At 39.1% G+C, this 17,144-nt stretch overlaps 2 protein-coding genes and 1 long non-coding RNA gene across 5 annotated transcripts; 2 read left to right on the top strand and 1 right to left on the bottom strand.

Moving 5' to 3' along the window:
- Positions 1-726: 726 nt before the first annotated feature.
- LOC112166112 (protein kinase PINOID) lies at positions 727-3,139 on the top strand. The gene is made up of 2 exons (XM_024302879.2): positions 727-1,704; positions 2,014-3,139. The coding sequence occupies exons 1-2, from the start codon at positions 1,130-1,132 to the stop codon at positions 2,813-2,815; spliced, it is 1,377 nt and encodes a 458-aa protein (XP_024158647.1). The 5' UTR covers positions 727-1,129; the 3' UTR covers positions 2,816-3,139.
- A 9,536-nt stretch (positions 3,140-12,675) lies between these two features.
- Positions 12,676-13,956, bottom strand: LOC112168263 (F-box protein SKIP19). Of its 2 annotated transcripts, XM_040507236.1 has the most exons (3): positions 13,433-13,956; positions 13,019-13,160; positions 12,676-12,941 (listed from the first exon to the last, which is right to left on the bottom strand). In XM_040507236.1, the coding sequence occupies exons 1-3, from the start codon at positions 13,759-13,761 to the stop codon at positions 12,930-12,932; spliced, it is 483 nt and encodes a 160-aa protein (XP_040363170.1). In that variant the 5' UTR covers positions 13,762-13,956; the 3' UTR covers positions 12,676-12,929. The 2 variants fall into 2 exon arrangements, with proteins under 2 accessions (XP_040363170.1, XP_024161155.1); XM_024305387.2 differs by having other exon boundaries at positions 12,676-13,160; positions 13,433-13,951.
- A 483-nt stretch (positions 13,957-14,439) lies between these two features.
- LOC121053106 lies at positions 14,440-17,075 on the top strand. Of its 2 annotated transcripts, none has more exons than XR_005810791.1 (6): positions 14,440-14,630; positions 14,708-14,791; positions 14,904-14,981; positions 15,279-15,344; positions 15,710-15,775; positions 16,648-17,075. It is a non-coding gene; the product is annotated as an uncharacterized LOC121053106 (long non-coding RNA). The 2 variants fall into 2 exon arrangements; XR_005810792.1 differs by having other exon boundaries at positions 15,266-15,344.
- Positions 17,076-17,144: the final 69 nt, after the last annotated feature.

Here is a 17,144-nt window from a genome sequence, read left to right as displayed (position 1 = left end):
TGCTCAAAACTAATTGGCTCATTCTGAAATTCAAATACGAATTAGTTTGAAGCCTAATATTTAGGTTTGATCAAGTCTAACCCAACTTGCTAAACTCAATTCATTGAGCTGAGCTTTAAATATGAAAAAAGAATAATAGACCTGAAGAGAGTTATTATAAATCAATAATGTGTGTACTTACATTATCTCTTCTATTAAAGCGATTTTGGCGAAATGCAATAAGACTTAATAGCGAAGGTATCTAATCCTTTGTATAGTTTGTGGAAAAAAAAAATTACTATTAGCAACGTGATAAGTGCTCTCTCTCTCTCGAGAGAGGAAATTCACACTTTTTATTCTTTTTTATCTTTTTCATTCTCTCTTTCACACCAGAAACTTCTGAGCATTTTACAGTCGACAATTCTCGTCCACCCCAGAGCATATTTCCCGCAGATGGCTCATGAGAGTTGACCGTTACAGTCCCTCCGCTGGGGCATTCCCGACTTTTCCCAAACAAAACCACAATAGCTTGCACCAGCCCCTCGCCAGAGTGACACAACCCTGCAAACCGCACGCGCATAGGTCGAGCCACCATCGCCACGTGCGAAACAGCAATACCGCACGTGCCAGACTCCTCGGTTGTTCTGATATTATTACTGAACAGTAACAAAACTTACCGCCTACGCACCATTACTGCGTAGCATAAATACCCCAACCACTCTCAATCTCGTAGTGTGAGTAGAGAAAAAGCCACAGAACCAAACCAGCTTGAAACCCCTCTCTCTCTCTCTCTCTCTATCTCTCTCTCTTACAAACCCTAATTTTGAGGTCCAGACCTGAAAAAGCCTGAGCTCGCATTCAAACCTGTGTACGGAGAGAGCTAGACCTCCTTTAATGGCGTCCCTCCAATGCAAGCTGGCTATCAATCTCTACAGTCTTTCCACTGTTGCCTACAACTCCTGACCTAATAATCACAGAACCCTCTGTCAGCCTTCATTGAATTCAATCCACAACAAAAAAAAAAAAATTGAATCTTCTTTCTTCTTATCCCATTCGCTCGAGCTCAAAGTGGGCGTTTCTTTGATTCTAGCCTCAAGAAAACGGCGACGTATTCCTCCTCCTTTCTCTCCCGGAGCGAAGAGCTTCTAAGATGTTAGAGCTTGGTCCGATTAGTACTACTCTCGCGCGTGATTCAGACAGTTCAATGAGTAGTGACACCTGTAGCAGTTTTAGCCGCCTCTCCTTCGACGCAACCACCACCTTAACCGCCGCAACCGACTTCTTCGGCACCGAGAATCTCGCCCTCAAGCCACACCGCTCCTCCGACTTCGCCTACTCGGTCATTCGCTCCAAGAAATCCGCCCTCACTTACCGCGACTTCAGCCTCCACCGCCGCATCGGCTCCGGCGACATCGGCACCGTCTACCTCTGCAGCCTCCGCAGTCCCGACTCCGACTCATCATCATCATCCTCATCCTCAACCTCATGCGTCTACGCCATGAAAGTCGTCGACAAGGAGGCCTTGGCCCTCAAGAAGAAGGAGCCCAGAGCCGAGATGGAGCGCAAGATCCTCAAAATGCTTGACCACCCTTTCCTCCCGACTCTCTACGCCGAGTTCGAGGCCTCGCATTTCTCCTGCATCGTCATGGAGTACTGCTCCGGCGGCGACTTGCACTCCCTCCGCCATAAACAGCCTAACCGCCGCTTCTCCCTCAGCTCCGCAAGGTAAATTCATGGCCGATGCTTATCATTACTACATTGTATGATCCAGCTATATCATAAATTATTAAACCCCTCTTGGATTGGATCGATTTTAAAAATAATTTTGAAAAAACAAAAATATTATTTCAACCCCATGTGTATTTTGTATCGTTGCGCTTTTGATCATGAGATGTTCTTATCTTGTCTGCTTTGATTCCCTGCAACGTCTTCTTCAGTCAAGATTTCTCAGCAAAAGAACAAATTTTTTTGGTTTTAACTCGTTGAGTCGACTCGGATCTCTAACTCGGATATATTTTCATTTTCCATTTGCAGGTTCTACGCTGCTGAGGTCCTGGTGGCTTTGGAGTACCTCCACATGTTGGGAATCATCTACAGAGACCTGAAGCCGGAGAACGTGCTCGTCAGATCCGACGGTCACATCATGCTCTCCGACTTTGACCTCTCTCTCTGCTCCGACGCAATCCCCGCCGTTGAGTCACCCGACTCCTCTCCGGTTCCAGAGTCCATCTCAACCCCATCGTACGCCCGCCCCCGCCCGAGCACTCTCACTCCCTTCTCCTGCCTCTCAAACCGGCTGTTCCGGTCGAGAAAGGTTCAGACTTTGTCGCCGAACCGCCTCTTCGTGGCTGAGCCGGTCGCCGCCCGGTCATGCTCGTTCGTCGGGACCCACGAGTACGTGGCGCCGGAGGTTGCTTCCGGTAGGTCCCACGGCAACGCGGTTGACTGGTGGGCGTTTGGGATCTTCCTCTACGAGATGATCTACGGGCGGACGCCGTTTGCGGCTCCATCGAACGAGACTACACTGCGAAGCATCGTGAAAAGTCCCTTAACCTTCCCGACGTCCACGCCCTGCAGCGCGCTTGAGGGCCACGCGCGGGACCTGATATCCGGGTTTCTGAACAAGGACCCGGAGCGGCGGCTCGGGTCGAAGCGCGGCGCTGCTGACGTCAAGAAGCATCCTTTCTTCAAGGGGATCAACTTGGCGTTGATACGGTCGCTGCGGCCGCCGATGGTCCCGGGTCTGAGAAGGCAGAACACGACGCCGTTTTGCCACGCCAAGTCGGATGATCAGAATAAAAATAACGGACAGTCTGGGGCGTTCGATTACTTTTGAGAACTAACGGCGGGATGCGCGCGCCACGTGTTCAGACAGTCCTGCCAGATTTTGTCACTGGCGGGTGACTGGTGACAGTTGTGTATATTCTCGGAGCTGTCTCCTAATTTTTTTTTTTCTTCTTAGCTAATATTTAGGTAAATATATGAGAGAAAATGAGAAAAAAAAGTTGGTACGAGTATCCAAAACCAACAACAATGAACAACATGGGAGTACACACTTGGTAATTTGACTCTTTTACTGTTCTGACCCCAATAACATTTTTACCTTTTATGCAAGGTTTAGGAAAAGGTTAAAATGACATTATATGTGAATCATATACATCATGCATTGATCTTTTCTTCTATGTGAATTATACAACTCTAAAGTCAATCTTTTATATGCCTTTTTCAGTAATTTGAAAACGTACAAAATATTATTCACCGACACATTACTTGTACCAAAGAGTAATGACTATACGTCTATACGTGACTCTAGTCTCCATATTACATGGTAAAATAAAATTTCTTTGTTTTGTAAAAGCACAAATAACTCGAGTAACTAACTAAAAAGAGAACCAAGGTTAACTTTTGTGCAGTTTTGCATATGCCGAGGTTGTACTAGTCGTATGGAGAATTAGCCACCCACTCAACTTTTCTGATAAAAAAAGAAACCAAAAAGAAGAAGTGACAAGATGCCGTAATCAACCCATCAATCTCTAGTAGGATTGTATGCCTATGCATCGAGAAATAAATAAGTTTTGGATGAGGCAGTACAATCACATCCAACCTATTAATTAAAATTGACATAAATGAAAAACTAACACAAAATCTCGCATACTTGTCATATTTTCACATTCGTACGCTTACATCACATACTTTAACCATATTTGTTTGTGTCATTGTGCAATTGGAGATCCAATTAAAAATCCTCTTCCAAATTGTCATTACATCAAATACTAAACAAGTAACGTGCGGTTAACTATCAGAAGACAAGACCAAACCCATTTCTAACTATAATCGTGTGCATGCATGTGATAATGTTGTGTTTCTTCTAATGTGTCGTATATATTTTCATAGTTGGCAAGGTATCGAGACATATATCTTACATGTAATTTAACAGTAATGAATAACTTTCTATTTATATGAAAACGAAAGTACGCAATGCATGTTGTAACCCTCTAATCGGTATATTAGCTTCATAAAGTGCGGACGTCGATCTTCTACAGCATTTCAGAGCGAATCGGGCCAAACGTGTTGGCGTGAGTCACTCTCCATAATTGTAGGAATTGTAGTATTTTTAGGATTGTATAGTTAATGGGGATATCATGTAGTTAAGGGGGATATATCACGGTGTAATTAGTTTCCTATTAGGAATGTGTATACTTTGTATATGTACTCCATCTTTCGAGAAGATCAATATATTAGAAATTCTCAAACTTTCTCTTTGTCTTTGTTCTGTTTGACTTGGTATCAGAGCAGAGATCCGTATGGACTCTATTCGTTTGTTTCAGCTGCAAATTTGTTTTTGTTCTGTTTAAGAGTTTGTCCTTTGTTTTCATCCTCTGTTCCTTTTGCCCTAAAACCCTAAAGTTTGCAATACCTTACCGTCAGCCTCTCCTTCCTTAGCCATGTCAAATTTTGTGTTTTGTGTTGCTGCTTGAAGAAGAAGAATGGCAGATTTGTCCCTTATTTCGTTGTTCAACAGTCAGGTGACTTGCAACTATTGTAAAATTGTTGGCTAATACAAGAGTCAATGCCCCAAGTTGCAAAGACTCAACTCCAATAACTCTGGTTGGAAAAGAAGTAACAATGGTCAGAAAAGCAAGGCGGCAATCCAACTAGTGCAGGAGCAAGAACCAGATTTCTATGATGTGGAGGGTCAAGATCAAACTAAGGGTAATGTTTCCCTAACTCAGAAGAATCGAGGTAAAATTGGTGTCGCTTTAAATGTTTCTGGCTTTACTGGTAGTAATACATGGATAATTGATTCTGGTGCGTCTGATCATATGACCTATGATAAGTCTTTCTTCGTCATGTTGTCCTCCCCATCCATAACACATGTCTCTAATGCCAATTGTGAGTCCTTTCCGGTCTTAGGAATTGGGTCAGTCCAGGTTACACCGTCCATTACTCTTTATAATGTCCTCTATGTACCCTCTTTATCTCATCATCTTTTGTCTGTGTCTCAATTAAACACACAAAAAAAATGCTTTGTCACCTTTTATCCTATGTATGTTATGTTTCAAGATCTGTGTACTCGAGTGATAATTGGCAAGGGAGATTTGAGGGAGAGACTGTTTCACGTGGATTGCATGTACGGAGGACCGACACAAGCACCATCAAGTCCACAAGGTCTTGTTGCCCTGACATTGAGTTCTGATCAGATGAATGAATTGTGGTTGTGGCATCGCCGTTTGGGCCACCCATCCTTTGGTGTCATGAAGACAATTATCAAATCGTCTACCCTTCAAGAAGAAGCTCCTAATCAGTCAGTCTCCCCTGTTCAATCTTCATATGAGGTACGTAGTAATTTGCCTTTGTCCCATAACCCACCTTTGTCTGATAGTGTTACTCCTTTAACTGATTCTACGCATGTTCCAACACGAGTCTTACCAGAACGGTCCAACCGTGGCTAGCCTGCCAAGAAATATGAACCAAGTTTGTGTGCTAAGACCAAATATCGTGTAGCTAATTATGTGACTACTCATAGGTTGTCTAAACCATATGTAGCATTTGTAAATCAATTATCTTCTCTGTCACTTCCTAATAAAGTGCAGGATGCAATGAATCACGAGAAGTGGGCAAAAGCAATGGTTGTGGAGATGGATGCACTTGAAAAAAAATCAAACGTGGGAGTTAGTATCACTACCTCCTGGAAAGAAAACAGTTGGGTGCCGATGGGTGTATACAGTGAAGCACAATTTAGATGGTTCGGTGGACAGATGTAAGGCAAGGCTAGTAGCGAAGGGTTATACCCAGAAGTATGGTGTGGACTATGATGAAACTTTTGCACCAGTAGCAAAGATCAATACGATCCGGGTACTTCTGTCTCTAGCTGCTAATCTTGATTGGCCTCTACAACAATTTGATGTTAAAAATGCCTTCTTGCATGGTGATTTGAATGAAGAAGTATACATGGACTTGCCTCCGGGATATGGTACTTCCACTGGAGTCAAGTTGGTGTGTCGTTTAAGGAAGTCCCTATATGGCCTCAAACAATCTCCAAGAGCTTGGTTTGGCCGATTCACGACATTCATGAGGAGGATTGGGTACAGGCAGAGAAATTCAGATCATACCCTATTCCTTAAGCATCAGAAGGGTAAAGTCACAGCTTTAATTATTTATGTGGATGACATGGTGGTGACAGGTAATGATCTTGAGGAAATTAAGAAGTTGCAGAGTGCATTGTCAGCAGAATTTGAAATAAAAGACTTAGGAAGTTTGAAATATTTCTTAGGAATTGAAGTTGCTAGAGGAAAAGATTATATTATGTTGAGCCAGAGAAAGTATGTCCTTGACTTATTAGCATAGACGGGTATGCTCAATTACCAACCAGCTGACACACCCATTGAGCAAAACCATCGGTTAGCTAAGTATCAAGATCAAGTACCCACGAATAAGGCAAGATATCAGAGGTTAGTTGGAAGATTAATTTATTTGTCACACACTAGACCAGACTTAGCTTATGCAGTTAGTGTTGTGAGTCAATTCATGCATAATCCTAGTAAGGCTCATATGGAAGCTGTAATTCGGATCTTGAGGTACTTGAAGTCTGCTCCTGGAAGGGGGTTGGTGTTTTCTAAGCATAGACATTTGGATGTTTTAGGATATACAGATGCAGACTGGGCATGTTGTATGACTGATCGACAGTCCACTTCTGGATACTTTACGTTTTTAGGTGGGAATTTAGTTACTTGGAAGAGTAAGAAACAGAAGGTGTTGGCTCGTTCTAGTGCTGAAGCAGAATATAGAGGAATGGCTCGTGGAGTTTGTGAGATGTTGTGGTTAAGGCATTTGTTGAGGGATTTGGAGTTCAAGCAAAAGAAAGTCATGCCCTTATTTTGTGATAACAAAGCTGCAGTTGAAATTGCTCATAATTCTGTCCAACATGATCGCACAAAACATGTGGAGGTTGATAGACATTTCATCAAAGAGAAGCTGGATCAACAAATCATCTCTTTTCCTTTCGTACCTACTGAGGAGCAGTTGGTGGACATTCTTACAAAGGCAGTTTCTAGCAAGACGTTTTGTGACTCACTTAACAAGTTGGGCATCCGTGATATGTATGCTCCAACTTGAGGGGGAGTATTGGCGTGAGTCACTCTCCATAATTGTAGGAATTGTAGTATAATTAGGATTGTATAGTTAAGAGGGATATCATGTAAATTAGTTTCCTATTAGGAATGTATATACTTTGTATATGTACTCCATCTTTGGAGAAGATCAATATATTAGAAATTCCCAAACTTTCTCTTTGTCTTTGTTCTGTTTGACTGGACGGAAGTCGGAGGCATCCCAGACCTCTTATGGGCAGTGATCGAGGTCGGAGGAGATTGAGTTTGCAGGTTTCTTGGCAGCGACCTCACTTGCAACTGTAGGTTCTGGGCAGCGCTGCAACCACGTCGCCGGCGACTTCAGCCCACTGCAGACCAGTCCGTTCGACCCTTGGTCTACGTTTGGCAAGCGGCGCCGCGCCGTCAAGGCCTGAACCGGACTGCAGCGTCGTCGTCCGCACTTTAGTAAAAGTGCGGACATTCTCTTTGGAACGGCTCCGTATATAAAGTGCGGACATCCTCTTTGAAACGACTCGGTATATATATAAGTGTGAACTATCTCGGCCGCTGTATAGAATTCGCCAACCAGCGTAGAAAATTAATAACACTACTGGCCTACTGCGAACGGTTATTGGTTTGCTACCATCAAACTCCGTATAAAACTGAATACGACGGACAAATTACTGAGATAATAGTCATATTACATGGACATAGTCACATAGAGAAGGCCATTAACAATATACACATGGGGGTAGCCCAAATGACCACCTGCCAACCAGGCACCCTACCACCTCCCTTTAAAGAACTGTCCCCTCCCTTCTGCAAAAACCCTACAGAATATACCTACAGATTCCTCATTACCCCAACAAGCCTTCCACGTGTCTCCTCTAGCTGCTGGCCACGTTCCCATTCCTATCATGCTGCAATTCCATGGCTTCTGCATAGTCAAATCACCTTCATGATCTATCAAGGGTCATAAGCGTGGTCGGTGCATCAGTGCATGCAAAAAAGAAGAGACACACAGATAATTTAGCTCGGATGAAATGATAATGCCGTTAATAATATAAGCGTGGGGATGAGCCTCCCAGCTTGACTGGTTCCAAATCCCTTATCAAAAAAAAAAAATGATAATGCCGTTGTGATGATCAAGATGGGAAACTAGAAAAGCCAAGGGTTAACTGATTAAACAAGAGAGGGAAAAAAATGGGTGGCGATGGTTATGGATAGGTGTGTAGCTGATGTTCACAATTGGTAGAAGCAGGTAGATTAAGATGGTTCTGTATATTAGGTCATATACCCTAAAAGGTTATGAAGATTGGGGGAAGCAAACGTATAATTATATTACATATTTTTCTGGGTAAGGGAGATTTTGGGGATGACCTTCATTAGGGTGGGAACAGTTTTTTTTTCAAAGGGCACAATTAACTAGGATAATCATCTAGGGCTAATAAACATACTCTCGAGTCCTTGACTTTGTTTGATTATTAAAAAGGTTGGTAGTAGGGCAATGCCAACATATTGCTTATCTAGAATTTGATAAATAAAAAAAAAAAATTACACAAATAGTTTCTGATGAGTTGTGTTAGCCAATGTAATATATGTTGATGAATGTTAGTAATTTTTGCCTCCAACCTCTTTCTTTTTATATTCTTTATTCATTGCATTCTATTATCTAAAAAATTCAAATAATTAATACAATTAAAAAATAAGTTTTCACTTCCCCTCTTTATCTTTATTTAATTTCACATGTATTTAATTAAGTAATTAATTTTAGTTTCTCAACATTTTTTTCTTTCTTTTGTGAATCCTTTTTATTTGCAATTTATATCATTCTTGTGAGCTTACGTACATATTTACATAAAAAAATACGTACATATTGTAAATACGTACATATATATATATATATATATATATATATATATATATATTTAAGAACATACTTCAAATTTTTCCCAAAAAAAGAAAGAAAAGGAATTGAAATAAAAAAATGGCCCAACGTTTGCTTTACTTATATAAATATATCAAAGAGAATTAAAAGAGAGAGAGAGAATTTATGTAATCATCTAATCTAACATGTGTTCTAATGAAAAGGAAAAAAAAAAAAAAAGTCTGCAGCTGCCATGTCAGTGAGCTTTACCGTTTAATTTTTTTTTTCTTCATATTAATAGAGAATATTTAATAAAGCCAAACATAAATAAGAGTAAAACATGGAATGAAATTAGTTGTTTTTTCAAGATAGTTAATACAGAAAATGTTCAATTATTGACCAAGAAAATAATGCTCAACCACTTACATCCAAGGGCAGAGAGAATTATTATTAAGTTAAGGTGTTTTGTTTTCCACCCTTGGATGTAAATCTGAGGGTTGTTGGGCATAAATTATTTGATCAGTAACTGACCAGGTGAACACCACTGTAGTTAATACATAGATTGTAATTATGAATGAATTCACAAGACACGAGATAAGTAGGAAAGATAGAAAAAGAACGGTTGGAGGAGAATGTTACTGGCATTCCTCATATATATTTTCAAAAAAATAAGTGACTAAAATATTAATCGGTAAAAATTAAGTGCTCATTTACGTAATTTTATAAAATAAAAAAAATGTTGGGTTTGAGAGGTGTTTTGTATTACTTGAGACTTGAGAGGTAGAGTAGAGAATGCAAGTAGGGGTGTAATGGTAATGGTTGCAGCAATACAAAATTGCCAGCTACCTTAGCAGGCATTTAATGGTTTGGGGCCGGCGTGAAGCCTTGAACATCTTCACCTAACATGCAACTTAATTATTATGCACATTTTAGGAAAACATTCATAACCATCTTTTTGAATTTGATGGTGATGGCTTCAATTTCATCACCAATATTCTTTCCATATGAACTAAAGGCGATTACCAACAATAATGAAACTAATTAAGAGGGAAGCATATCAATGCGTCAACGGTCAACACCTCTTGATAACGTTAGTGCATTATTTATAGTTACACAAAATACACGTAACAACAAAACAAACACAAAGATGAAGGTTTTTTCATTTTCTATATTTTTGATCTCTTTGAAGTTCAACCTCCGCTAGCTTGATTTGGATAAGTACTTCTCAAGTTTGAGATCAGCTCGACTCAATTGGAAAACGAGTTTAAAATCAACTTGGTTGGCAAAATCAGAGTCTGTGAGCGAGAGATGATAAATAACGATGAAAGTACTACGCCTGGCTGACACCAACACTAAAGGAGAGCTCTGGGGAGGGGAGGATCCCAGGATTCCTCCAGGGTCCAAATACTTCTATGCATGCCTATTTCGGTTGATCTATAGTTCTATAACATATCTTCTACGTTTACTTCAGATAAAATTCATTACGACTGGGGTTTTGATTTTCATCAAAAGGCTTCATTACATTCATAATCATACATTCATGATTTCCTTTTAAGAAAGTCTTGCGTACAGCAGACGCAAGGAACACGTGATATGAGCTGATCAATCAGACCCTTAGTAAGGAGGTATATATTTTGAGTATTTCACTTTAAAAAAGAAGGGACAGTTTCGAAATGAAAGAAATTTTTGATAGATTTTAGACAGTCACACGGCCACATGATGCGGCCGGCGTATGTAAGAATTTTTCTCCTTCTAATCCTGCATAACCGTTAAAGTCTTAAGATAATGCAAAGTAATACGTCGGCATTGAAAGACTGAAAACCCAGAGAAATAGTCAAGCAAGAGCTGCAAAACAAGCACAACCTAAATCGTCAACGACATCATGAGCACGTAACCTCATTTCATTGGCGTACAGTAATATGGAAGTGTCGTGTCAGATCATTTCCCCTAAAGAATTCGGGTCAAGTCAATAAGGGGGTGATGAGAGTATGCGTAAGAATCGCGTAATCTCCAGAATCTGGGGGCCCCGCCGATCCAGGTGGCTCCGGCTCTGCCCGAGACGGCGTCGCACGGCTTTTGTTGGGTTGAAAAATGGTAAAGCTTCTCAGAGAAAGGCTCCACGTGAGCCACCGTAACTTGTGCCTACCTTTTGCCCTAGCTTCTTAGGCTTCCCAGATTAGGGCTTACAGTACTCTTACGTGGTCTGGTCATTCGGAGTTGTATTAACTATGGTAAAAAATATTAGTTTTATTGCTTCGAAGATTTAACTGTATGATAGGCCTGTTTGGCTAGAGTGATTACACGGGCTATATGCTATGATCTGTTCTATCAAAGATTAATGGTGAAGCGTAATGAATAAGGCAAGTGTGCTATTAGGGCTTAGGGCTAGTTCCTGATCCCATTGTCTGCCTATGTACTAGACTGTGATCCTTTCGAGTGAAACTTCTCTTGGGAAAATGGAGTGGGAGTTTTTTCGGTTGCTTTAAAGAATTGAATCAGAGTTGAGACTTGAGATGTGAGATGTTGGTTTTGGTTTTGGACTAGTAGGGAGGGGATTCAAAGTTCCAACGAAGTTCTTGGTTTGGTTGGATATCATTGATTGAGGGCCTTGAGGTTATGTCTTTGTAAAAGCTCAATTGGGCCGACCAGAGCTAACTATTATATAATGGACCAGATCAAACATGATTTTACATTACTAACTTTAGAAAACAAATGATAATGATGTTGACTTGTGATCAATTGATTATTTAGAATAAGTGAATAACCGACATTATAAAGATTACATGTTCAAATCTCATCGGCATCGTGGAAGGGTGGATGGAGTAATTGTCGTTTCTACTTAAAAAAATAAATAGGAATGGGAATGAGTAATGACAATGGCAAAGTCGAAATTAATCCCTAGTTCGGTTGTGAAAAGTTTATAATTAAGAACAAAAGCAATTGTCCTCAGCGCCTTGGCAATTTTAGACCAAGGTCTGAGTCCCTAGTTGTCGACTTGGATTGGGGTTTTCAGGTCGCGACGGAGGTCATAACGTCTAAGCGCAAGTTCGGGGTCCAGATACTGTGTCAAGTGTATGAAGTGTAACGATGGAATCATATTGCACTCTGAGGTGCATATCTAAGGAGTTGTGTGCCCTCACCAAAGGCTCTACCTTCGTTGCCATGCATCTTTCCCATTCTCATTCCTTTACCATATCTCCATCTCCCCAACCAAAGACAACCTACACTTGGTGAGTAAAGTTTAGTATTTCCATAATTCTTGAGAGCATTTGTATATAATAATCTCAAAGAAGATCATCAAAGCAAGATTTTATCTAAAAACAAGCAAGCTCGTAACTTGTTCACTACAAACTAAAATAAAAGCTTCTGTCTTCTAGTATATACTTACACAAACTGGAATAGAGGTTTTTATTCTTCACACTCGGGAAATTTGAAGTCAGATCAAATAATGAACAGCAGAAGACTACTCTCTATAGACATGTTGAATGCTTTATATATATTGTAACGGCAAACGTATATAACATCCACACCTCAGTTAATTTCCAACATATAGGTTATTAGCATCGTCCCAAAAAAAAAAAAACATATAGTTCATTAGAGTACGCTTGAAATTCAACGCTGAATAGGTAGGTGAATATTTTGCATAGAAAAAATATGAGGTAGGTGATGAGTATGATGATACACCTATATCCGGAAAGATAAACATCTGTTACTCAAATATTTTTTTTGGAAGAAAAATGTGGGAACATGACCAAACTAAACATTAAAATACTAATTAGATAAACATGCCGGAAATCTGAAATAGCTAAATTTATTAGCAAGTAAAACCTAAATCACTGAGGTCAACCTCAATCCGATAATGATGTAGACAACAATGAAACTTTTGTCTTGATCAATACATGTCATCCTGATCCTCCAACATTATTTCTGAAGTTTCGAAGTCACTCGATTAACTCAGTCCTGCATGTGTTTATCCATGACAATAATCCACCTTACAAAGCCACCTGCTTTCACTTGATATATTGAGTTTGAGTGAATTCAATTTGCACGATTTCAAAAGAGGGAATGAGCACGTAACCACCTGTAGAGATTTAGATGAGATGTTATCACATTTCGAAATGTCAAGGTCTTCCAGCAAGGGAAGTTTCGAAGCCACTTCGCTGAATCCCTCGTCTGTTAAGCTAGTGCAATTCACGAATCGGAGGCGTTTGATTCCGCTTGAGCTGCCAAACAGTTTTAGAGGTATGCATGTTAGCCCCCAAACAACAGAGACATTTGACCCGGACACACATAATTTTGGGTGCTAGGATTTGCTTGGATCAATCTGTATAATTTTCTTTCACTCGATCATATACCCTTGTAATAATACACTGCTAAAAATTAAAATCCAAGTAAATCCCAGCACACAAAATTCGAGTTTTATGTCTGAAACTATGAACCCTAGCTATCACCAAATAAGGAAAGAAAAAAAAACACACAACAAAAATTTCAATACCTCTCAGCCATGTACTTGAGGAGTTGATCGGTGCCGATGTACTCAATACTGATATCCACAAGATTACCAGAGCTAAGATCAATGACGTGGCGGCAGATCTTGTCCAAATAGCTCATGTCGATGTAATGTTCATCGTGGATGTAGATGGATTGCCAAACCAGAGAGTTGTCCTTGCAGATTCTTCGCCACGTCATGCATACCCTCTGAGCCGTCCTGAGGATCTCGAGCGTTCCCAGCCGTGACAGTATCGACGCCGTGATGTCGTCTGGGAGTTCCGTCCAGTTTCGGTGTCGGCCACCGTGGGCGGTTCTTCTGGATGATTTGCGCATTCAGAATTTTGGGTTGTTTGGCTCGGTTGTACTAGACGAAAAGTTTGAAATTAGGGTGTGCCTATCAAAAGTTCAAAACTTTCGGGAAGAAGAGTTATCGGTATATATCGTTTTAAAAACGAAAAATAAAGATGAAGGAGGAGTTGGGTTTACAGAAACTTTATTGTAACCAGGAGTTCAGGCTCAATATCCCCCTCCTGGATTCGACAGTTTCATTAATCAAGGGTTAAGGGCAGCCACACCAACTCTTTATTAAAAAAAAAAAAAAAAAAAATATTTATAATCCTAATTGCTTAAAGGATGCGGCTATTGTCACCATACTATTTGAGTTACTGAAAGATTATATTATCCAAGTGCAAAATGACTAATAAGTGCACTAGTTTTCTAAAATCCAAATCTGTAAGGAAAACTATATACATAACTAATTAATTAATTATATATATATATATATATATCTATCTCTACTATTAGAAATGGAAGCGTGATCGATCTTTGGTGTCAAAAGCTTCACCAAAAATTGCAATGCCAAAACTGCCCATGTCAGAAACAAAAGTTAATTAAATAAAATTTATCTAGAAGGCTTAGCATTGTAAAATACAAAAAAGAAAACAAAAAAATATAAATAGAAAAAATAGGAACGTGGGACTCCAAACTAATACGCCGTAGAATACAATTTGGGTAGAAAACGCACGATCTCTACAGGAACGAAAAACTGCCATGGCGCACGACCTAAAAAGGAACGATATTATGACGACGTGGGAGGTATCCGTTAGTACAACAGGGAAGTGCAAGCCAGAGGCAAGAAGAACGAAATCAAACGACAAAAGATAAAAAAGAAAAATATCGACCCTAATAGGTGAACCTAGCAGGTAAATTTACATCGAGTTGCTTTTGTTTTTGTAAATATATTTTAGGTGATTGGATTCTGTTGATATTATTTATTTAGGAGTCTATTGAGAAGTTTATGATCGTCGGATAGTTTTGGTTTCATAAATAAGGAACAAGAAGAAGAATAGAACCACAGAAGCAGGTATGTATGAGGCATTATTGTTATTCTCCTCGCTACTAATAATGAAGCAGGTATGTAATTTTTTGTAACCACTTCGGCTCATATAGGTAATCTGGGTTATCCCTTTATGCAGTCTCATGTGTTTCAATCGATCTCTCTCCCCATGCATTCAAAAATTTCAAATTTAACCAAAACGAGGCTGTAATTTCAGGTACTTAACCTCGATCTCCTTCAAATCTAGATTTTGACATTTTGTTATGATCTCTTTTTGTCTTTGTTTTTTTTTTACTATGAGAGAGAGAGAGAGAGAGAGAGAGAGAGAGAGACTATGACTAAAATGGCCAGTACTGGCACGTTGTTTAGAAGTGAGATTATTGACTGTGCTATATTTTCTTTTTGTTTCTCTTACCACTAATTTTGTTGAATTAGTAAAAGTCTGGAATAAGAGCTTTTTTTATTTTTTGTTTGTGAAAATTTTGCCAAATTTGATTGCAGTATATGGTGGGAGGATGGTTTTTCATTTCGTATTGTCCCGTTTCCATGAGTGGAGTTAAGGAAATACTGACAACTTGAGGTATTTTTGTTCACAAGATGATTTCTATATTTTTACCATTTTTACTTTCGATCAGGTTTACTATTGTAACTGTTTCCTTTGAAAAACCATCCTGCCACTCATGTAACTGTTTCCCTGGAATGATAGTGATTTTATGAATGAGCGAAGGTGATTGTTTCGTCAGATACCAAAACCAATTGCACTAATTTTGCTCTAAACTCATCTGTAAATACCTGAATCCTAATATGGGAATTTCATGGTCTATTTTTGTATTAGTTTAAGAATTCTGACTTTATTTCCCCATAAATCTTTCTCTCTTAATGAATATTATGTATTTTGTATGGTTCTTTTATATGATCTGTGACTTCGGTTGTGTTGTTTTGTAGATAGGGACACAATTCTTTAAACCAAATATCTCCTCATGCAATTTTGGAGACTGAATCCTTCATGAAGTAAGTTTATTCTCTTTGTTACTCCCATTAGGTGTGGCAAAGTCAAAGACCTAATTTCACCTTCAAATGAATATCGGCACCTAGGGGGATTATCATCTAGGCCTTATATAGGAAAACTAACATATGTTACTCGGTTCTTATCACCTTCAAATGAATTTTGTTTTGTATCTCCTCCAGTTTGATTCATTTGCTGTGATCAAACAACAATAATTTTACTTACTTGGATCACCTGGAATTTCTGAATGTGGGATTTTTGGGTTTAAATAGTTTGGAGTATCTCCACTTCTCCTGTAATTGTTTGTTCTCCAGGTTTAAATCGCATCGGTATCAAATTTGAATCTCTGAATCTGTGCTTTTAGTTTTCACTTCACCTATAAAATTTCAAATCTGTTTTGTTTTCTCTTAAATCTGCAATAATCCATTTCCTATTTTTTATATAGAAAATCTAAAAATTTCCAAGTCATTGACCTCTGGTACTCAAGATGGTAAGTATTTGTTCCAATAATTTTGTATGCATATGCAGATGCTTCTGTTCTTTGTAATCCTATATGGTCACACTTGAATGGATTCTCTTCAGATGCTTTTACTTCTATTTTTTCTCATTTGTCAGACAATTTGTGACTTTTTTTCTTTCTTTTTTTTTGTTTTTTGTTTTTTGTTTTTTGTCTTCCTTCTTTTCTTGCATGTGAGCTGTTGAACTCAGAATCTTTGTGACCTAAATATTATAACTTGGCATTTCCTGTTTTTGGCTTCTTTTGCAATTAATCTACAATGAAGATATAGTTCGAGGTTTCATGTTTCATGGGTATACTCCCAATTTTACTCTCTTTGGGTCTTTACTTTTCTTCATCCCTATTTTGTTTTGTATGCAGAAGTGCAGCCTGATTTGAACTTGACATTTGTTCTGAGAAAGAAATGGCAAATGTAGAGGATGAACTTTGTAGAGTTAGACTTTATAAATAATTGCTGGTCATCACCTTCAATCACACATCAGAACATACGGTTCAATGCAATCTGCATAAGTTTTCTGTACATCTTTCATATGCAACTTTTTTGATTTCAACCATGAACATGCATGAATGTGTCATATAAATGCTCAAATTCTCAAATTTAAGGGTCTGTATCAAGATTTTGTTACTCGGGTAGTCTGGTGAGGAATCTACTTTCAGGTCGCTGAGTATAATTCTATGATTTAAATACCGCAATATGTGCCCATTAATTATAAACAAATTAAATCTTAAAAGTAATCAATACACGGGTATTATCACAAAGGAATAGATGGTTATACTTGGTCTTAGCCACATATCCGATTTGGTTTCTGTACACATGCAGAAGGTAATTTTAATATCGCAACAAACACCATTTTCTA

Source organism: Rosa chinensis, chromosome 5, assembly GCF_002994745.2.
Source record: "Rosa chinensis cultivar Old Blush chromosome 5, RchiOBHm-V2, whole genome shotgun sequence".
In the NCBI taxonomy this organism is placed as follows: domain Eukaryota; kingdom Viridiplantae; phylum Streptophyta; class Magnoliopsida; order Rosales; family Rosaceae; genus Rosa; species Rosa chinensis.
Note: the sequence above shows the minus strand (reverse complement) of the source record. Positions and strands in the feature narration are given on the sequence as shown.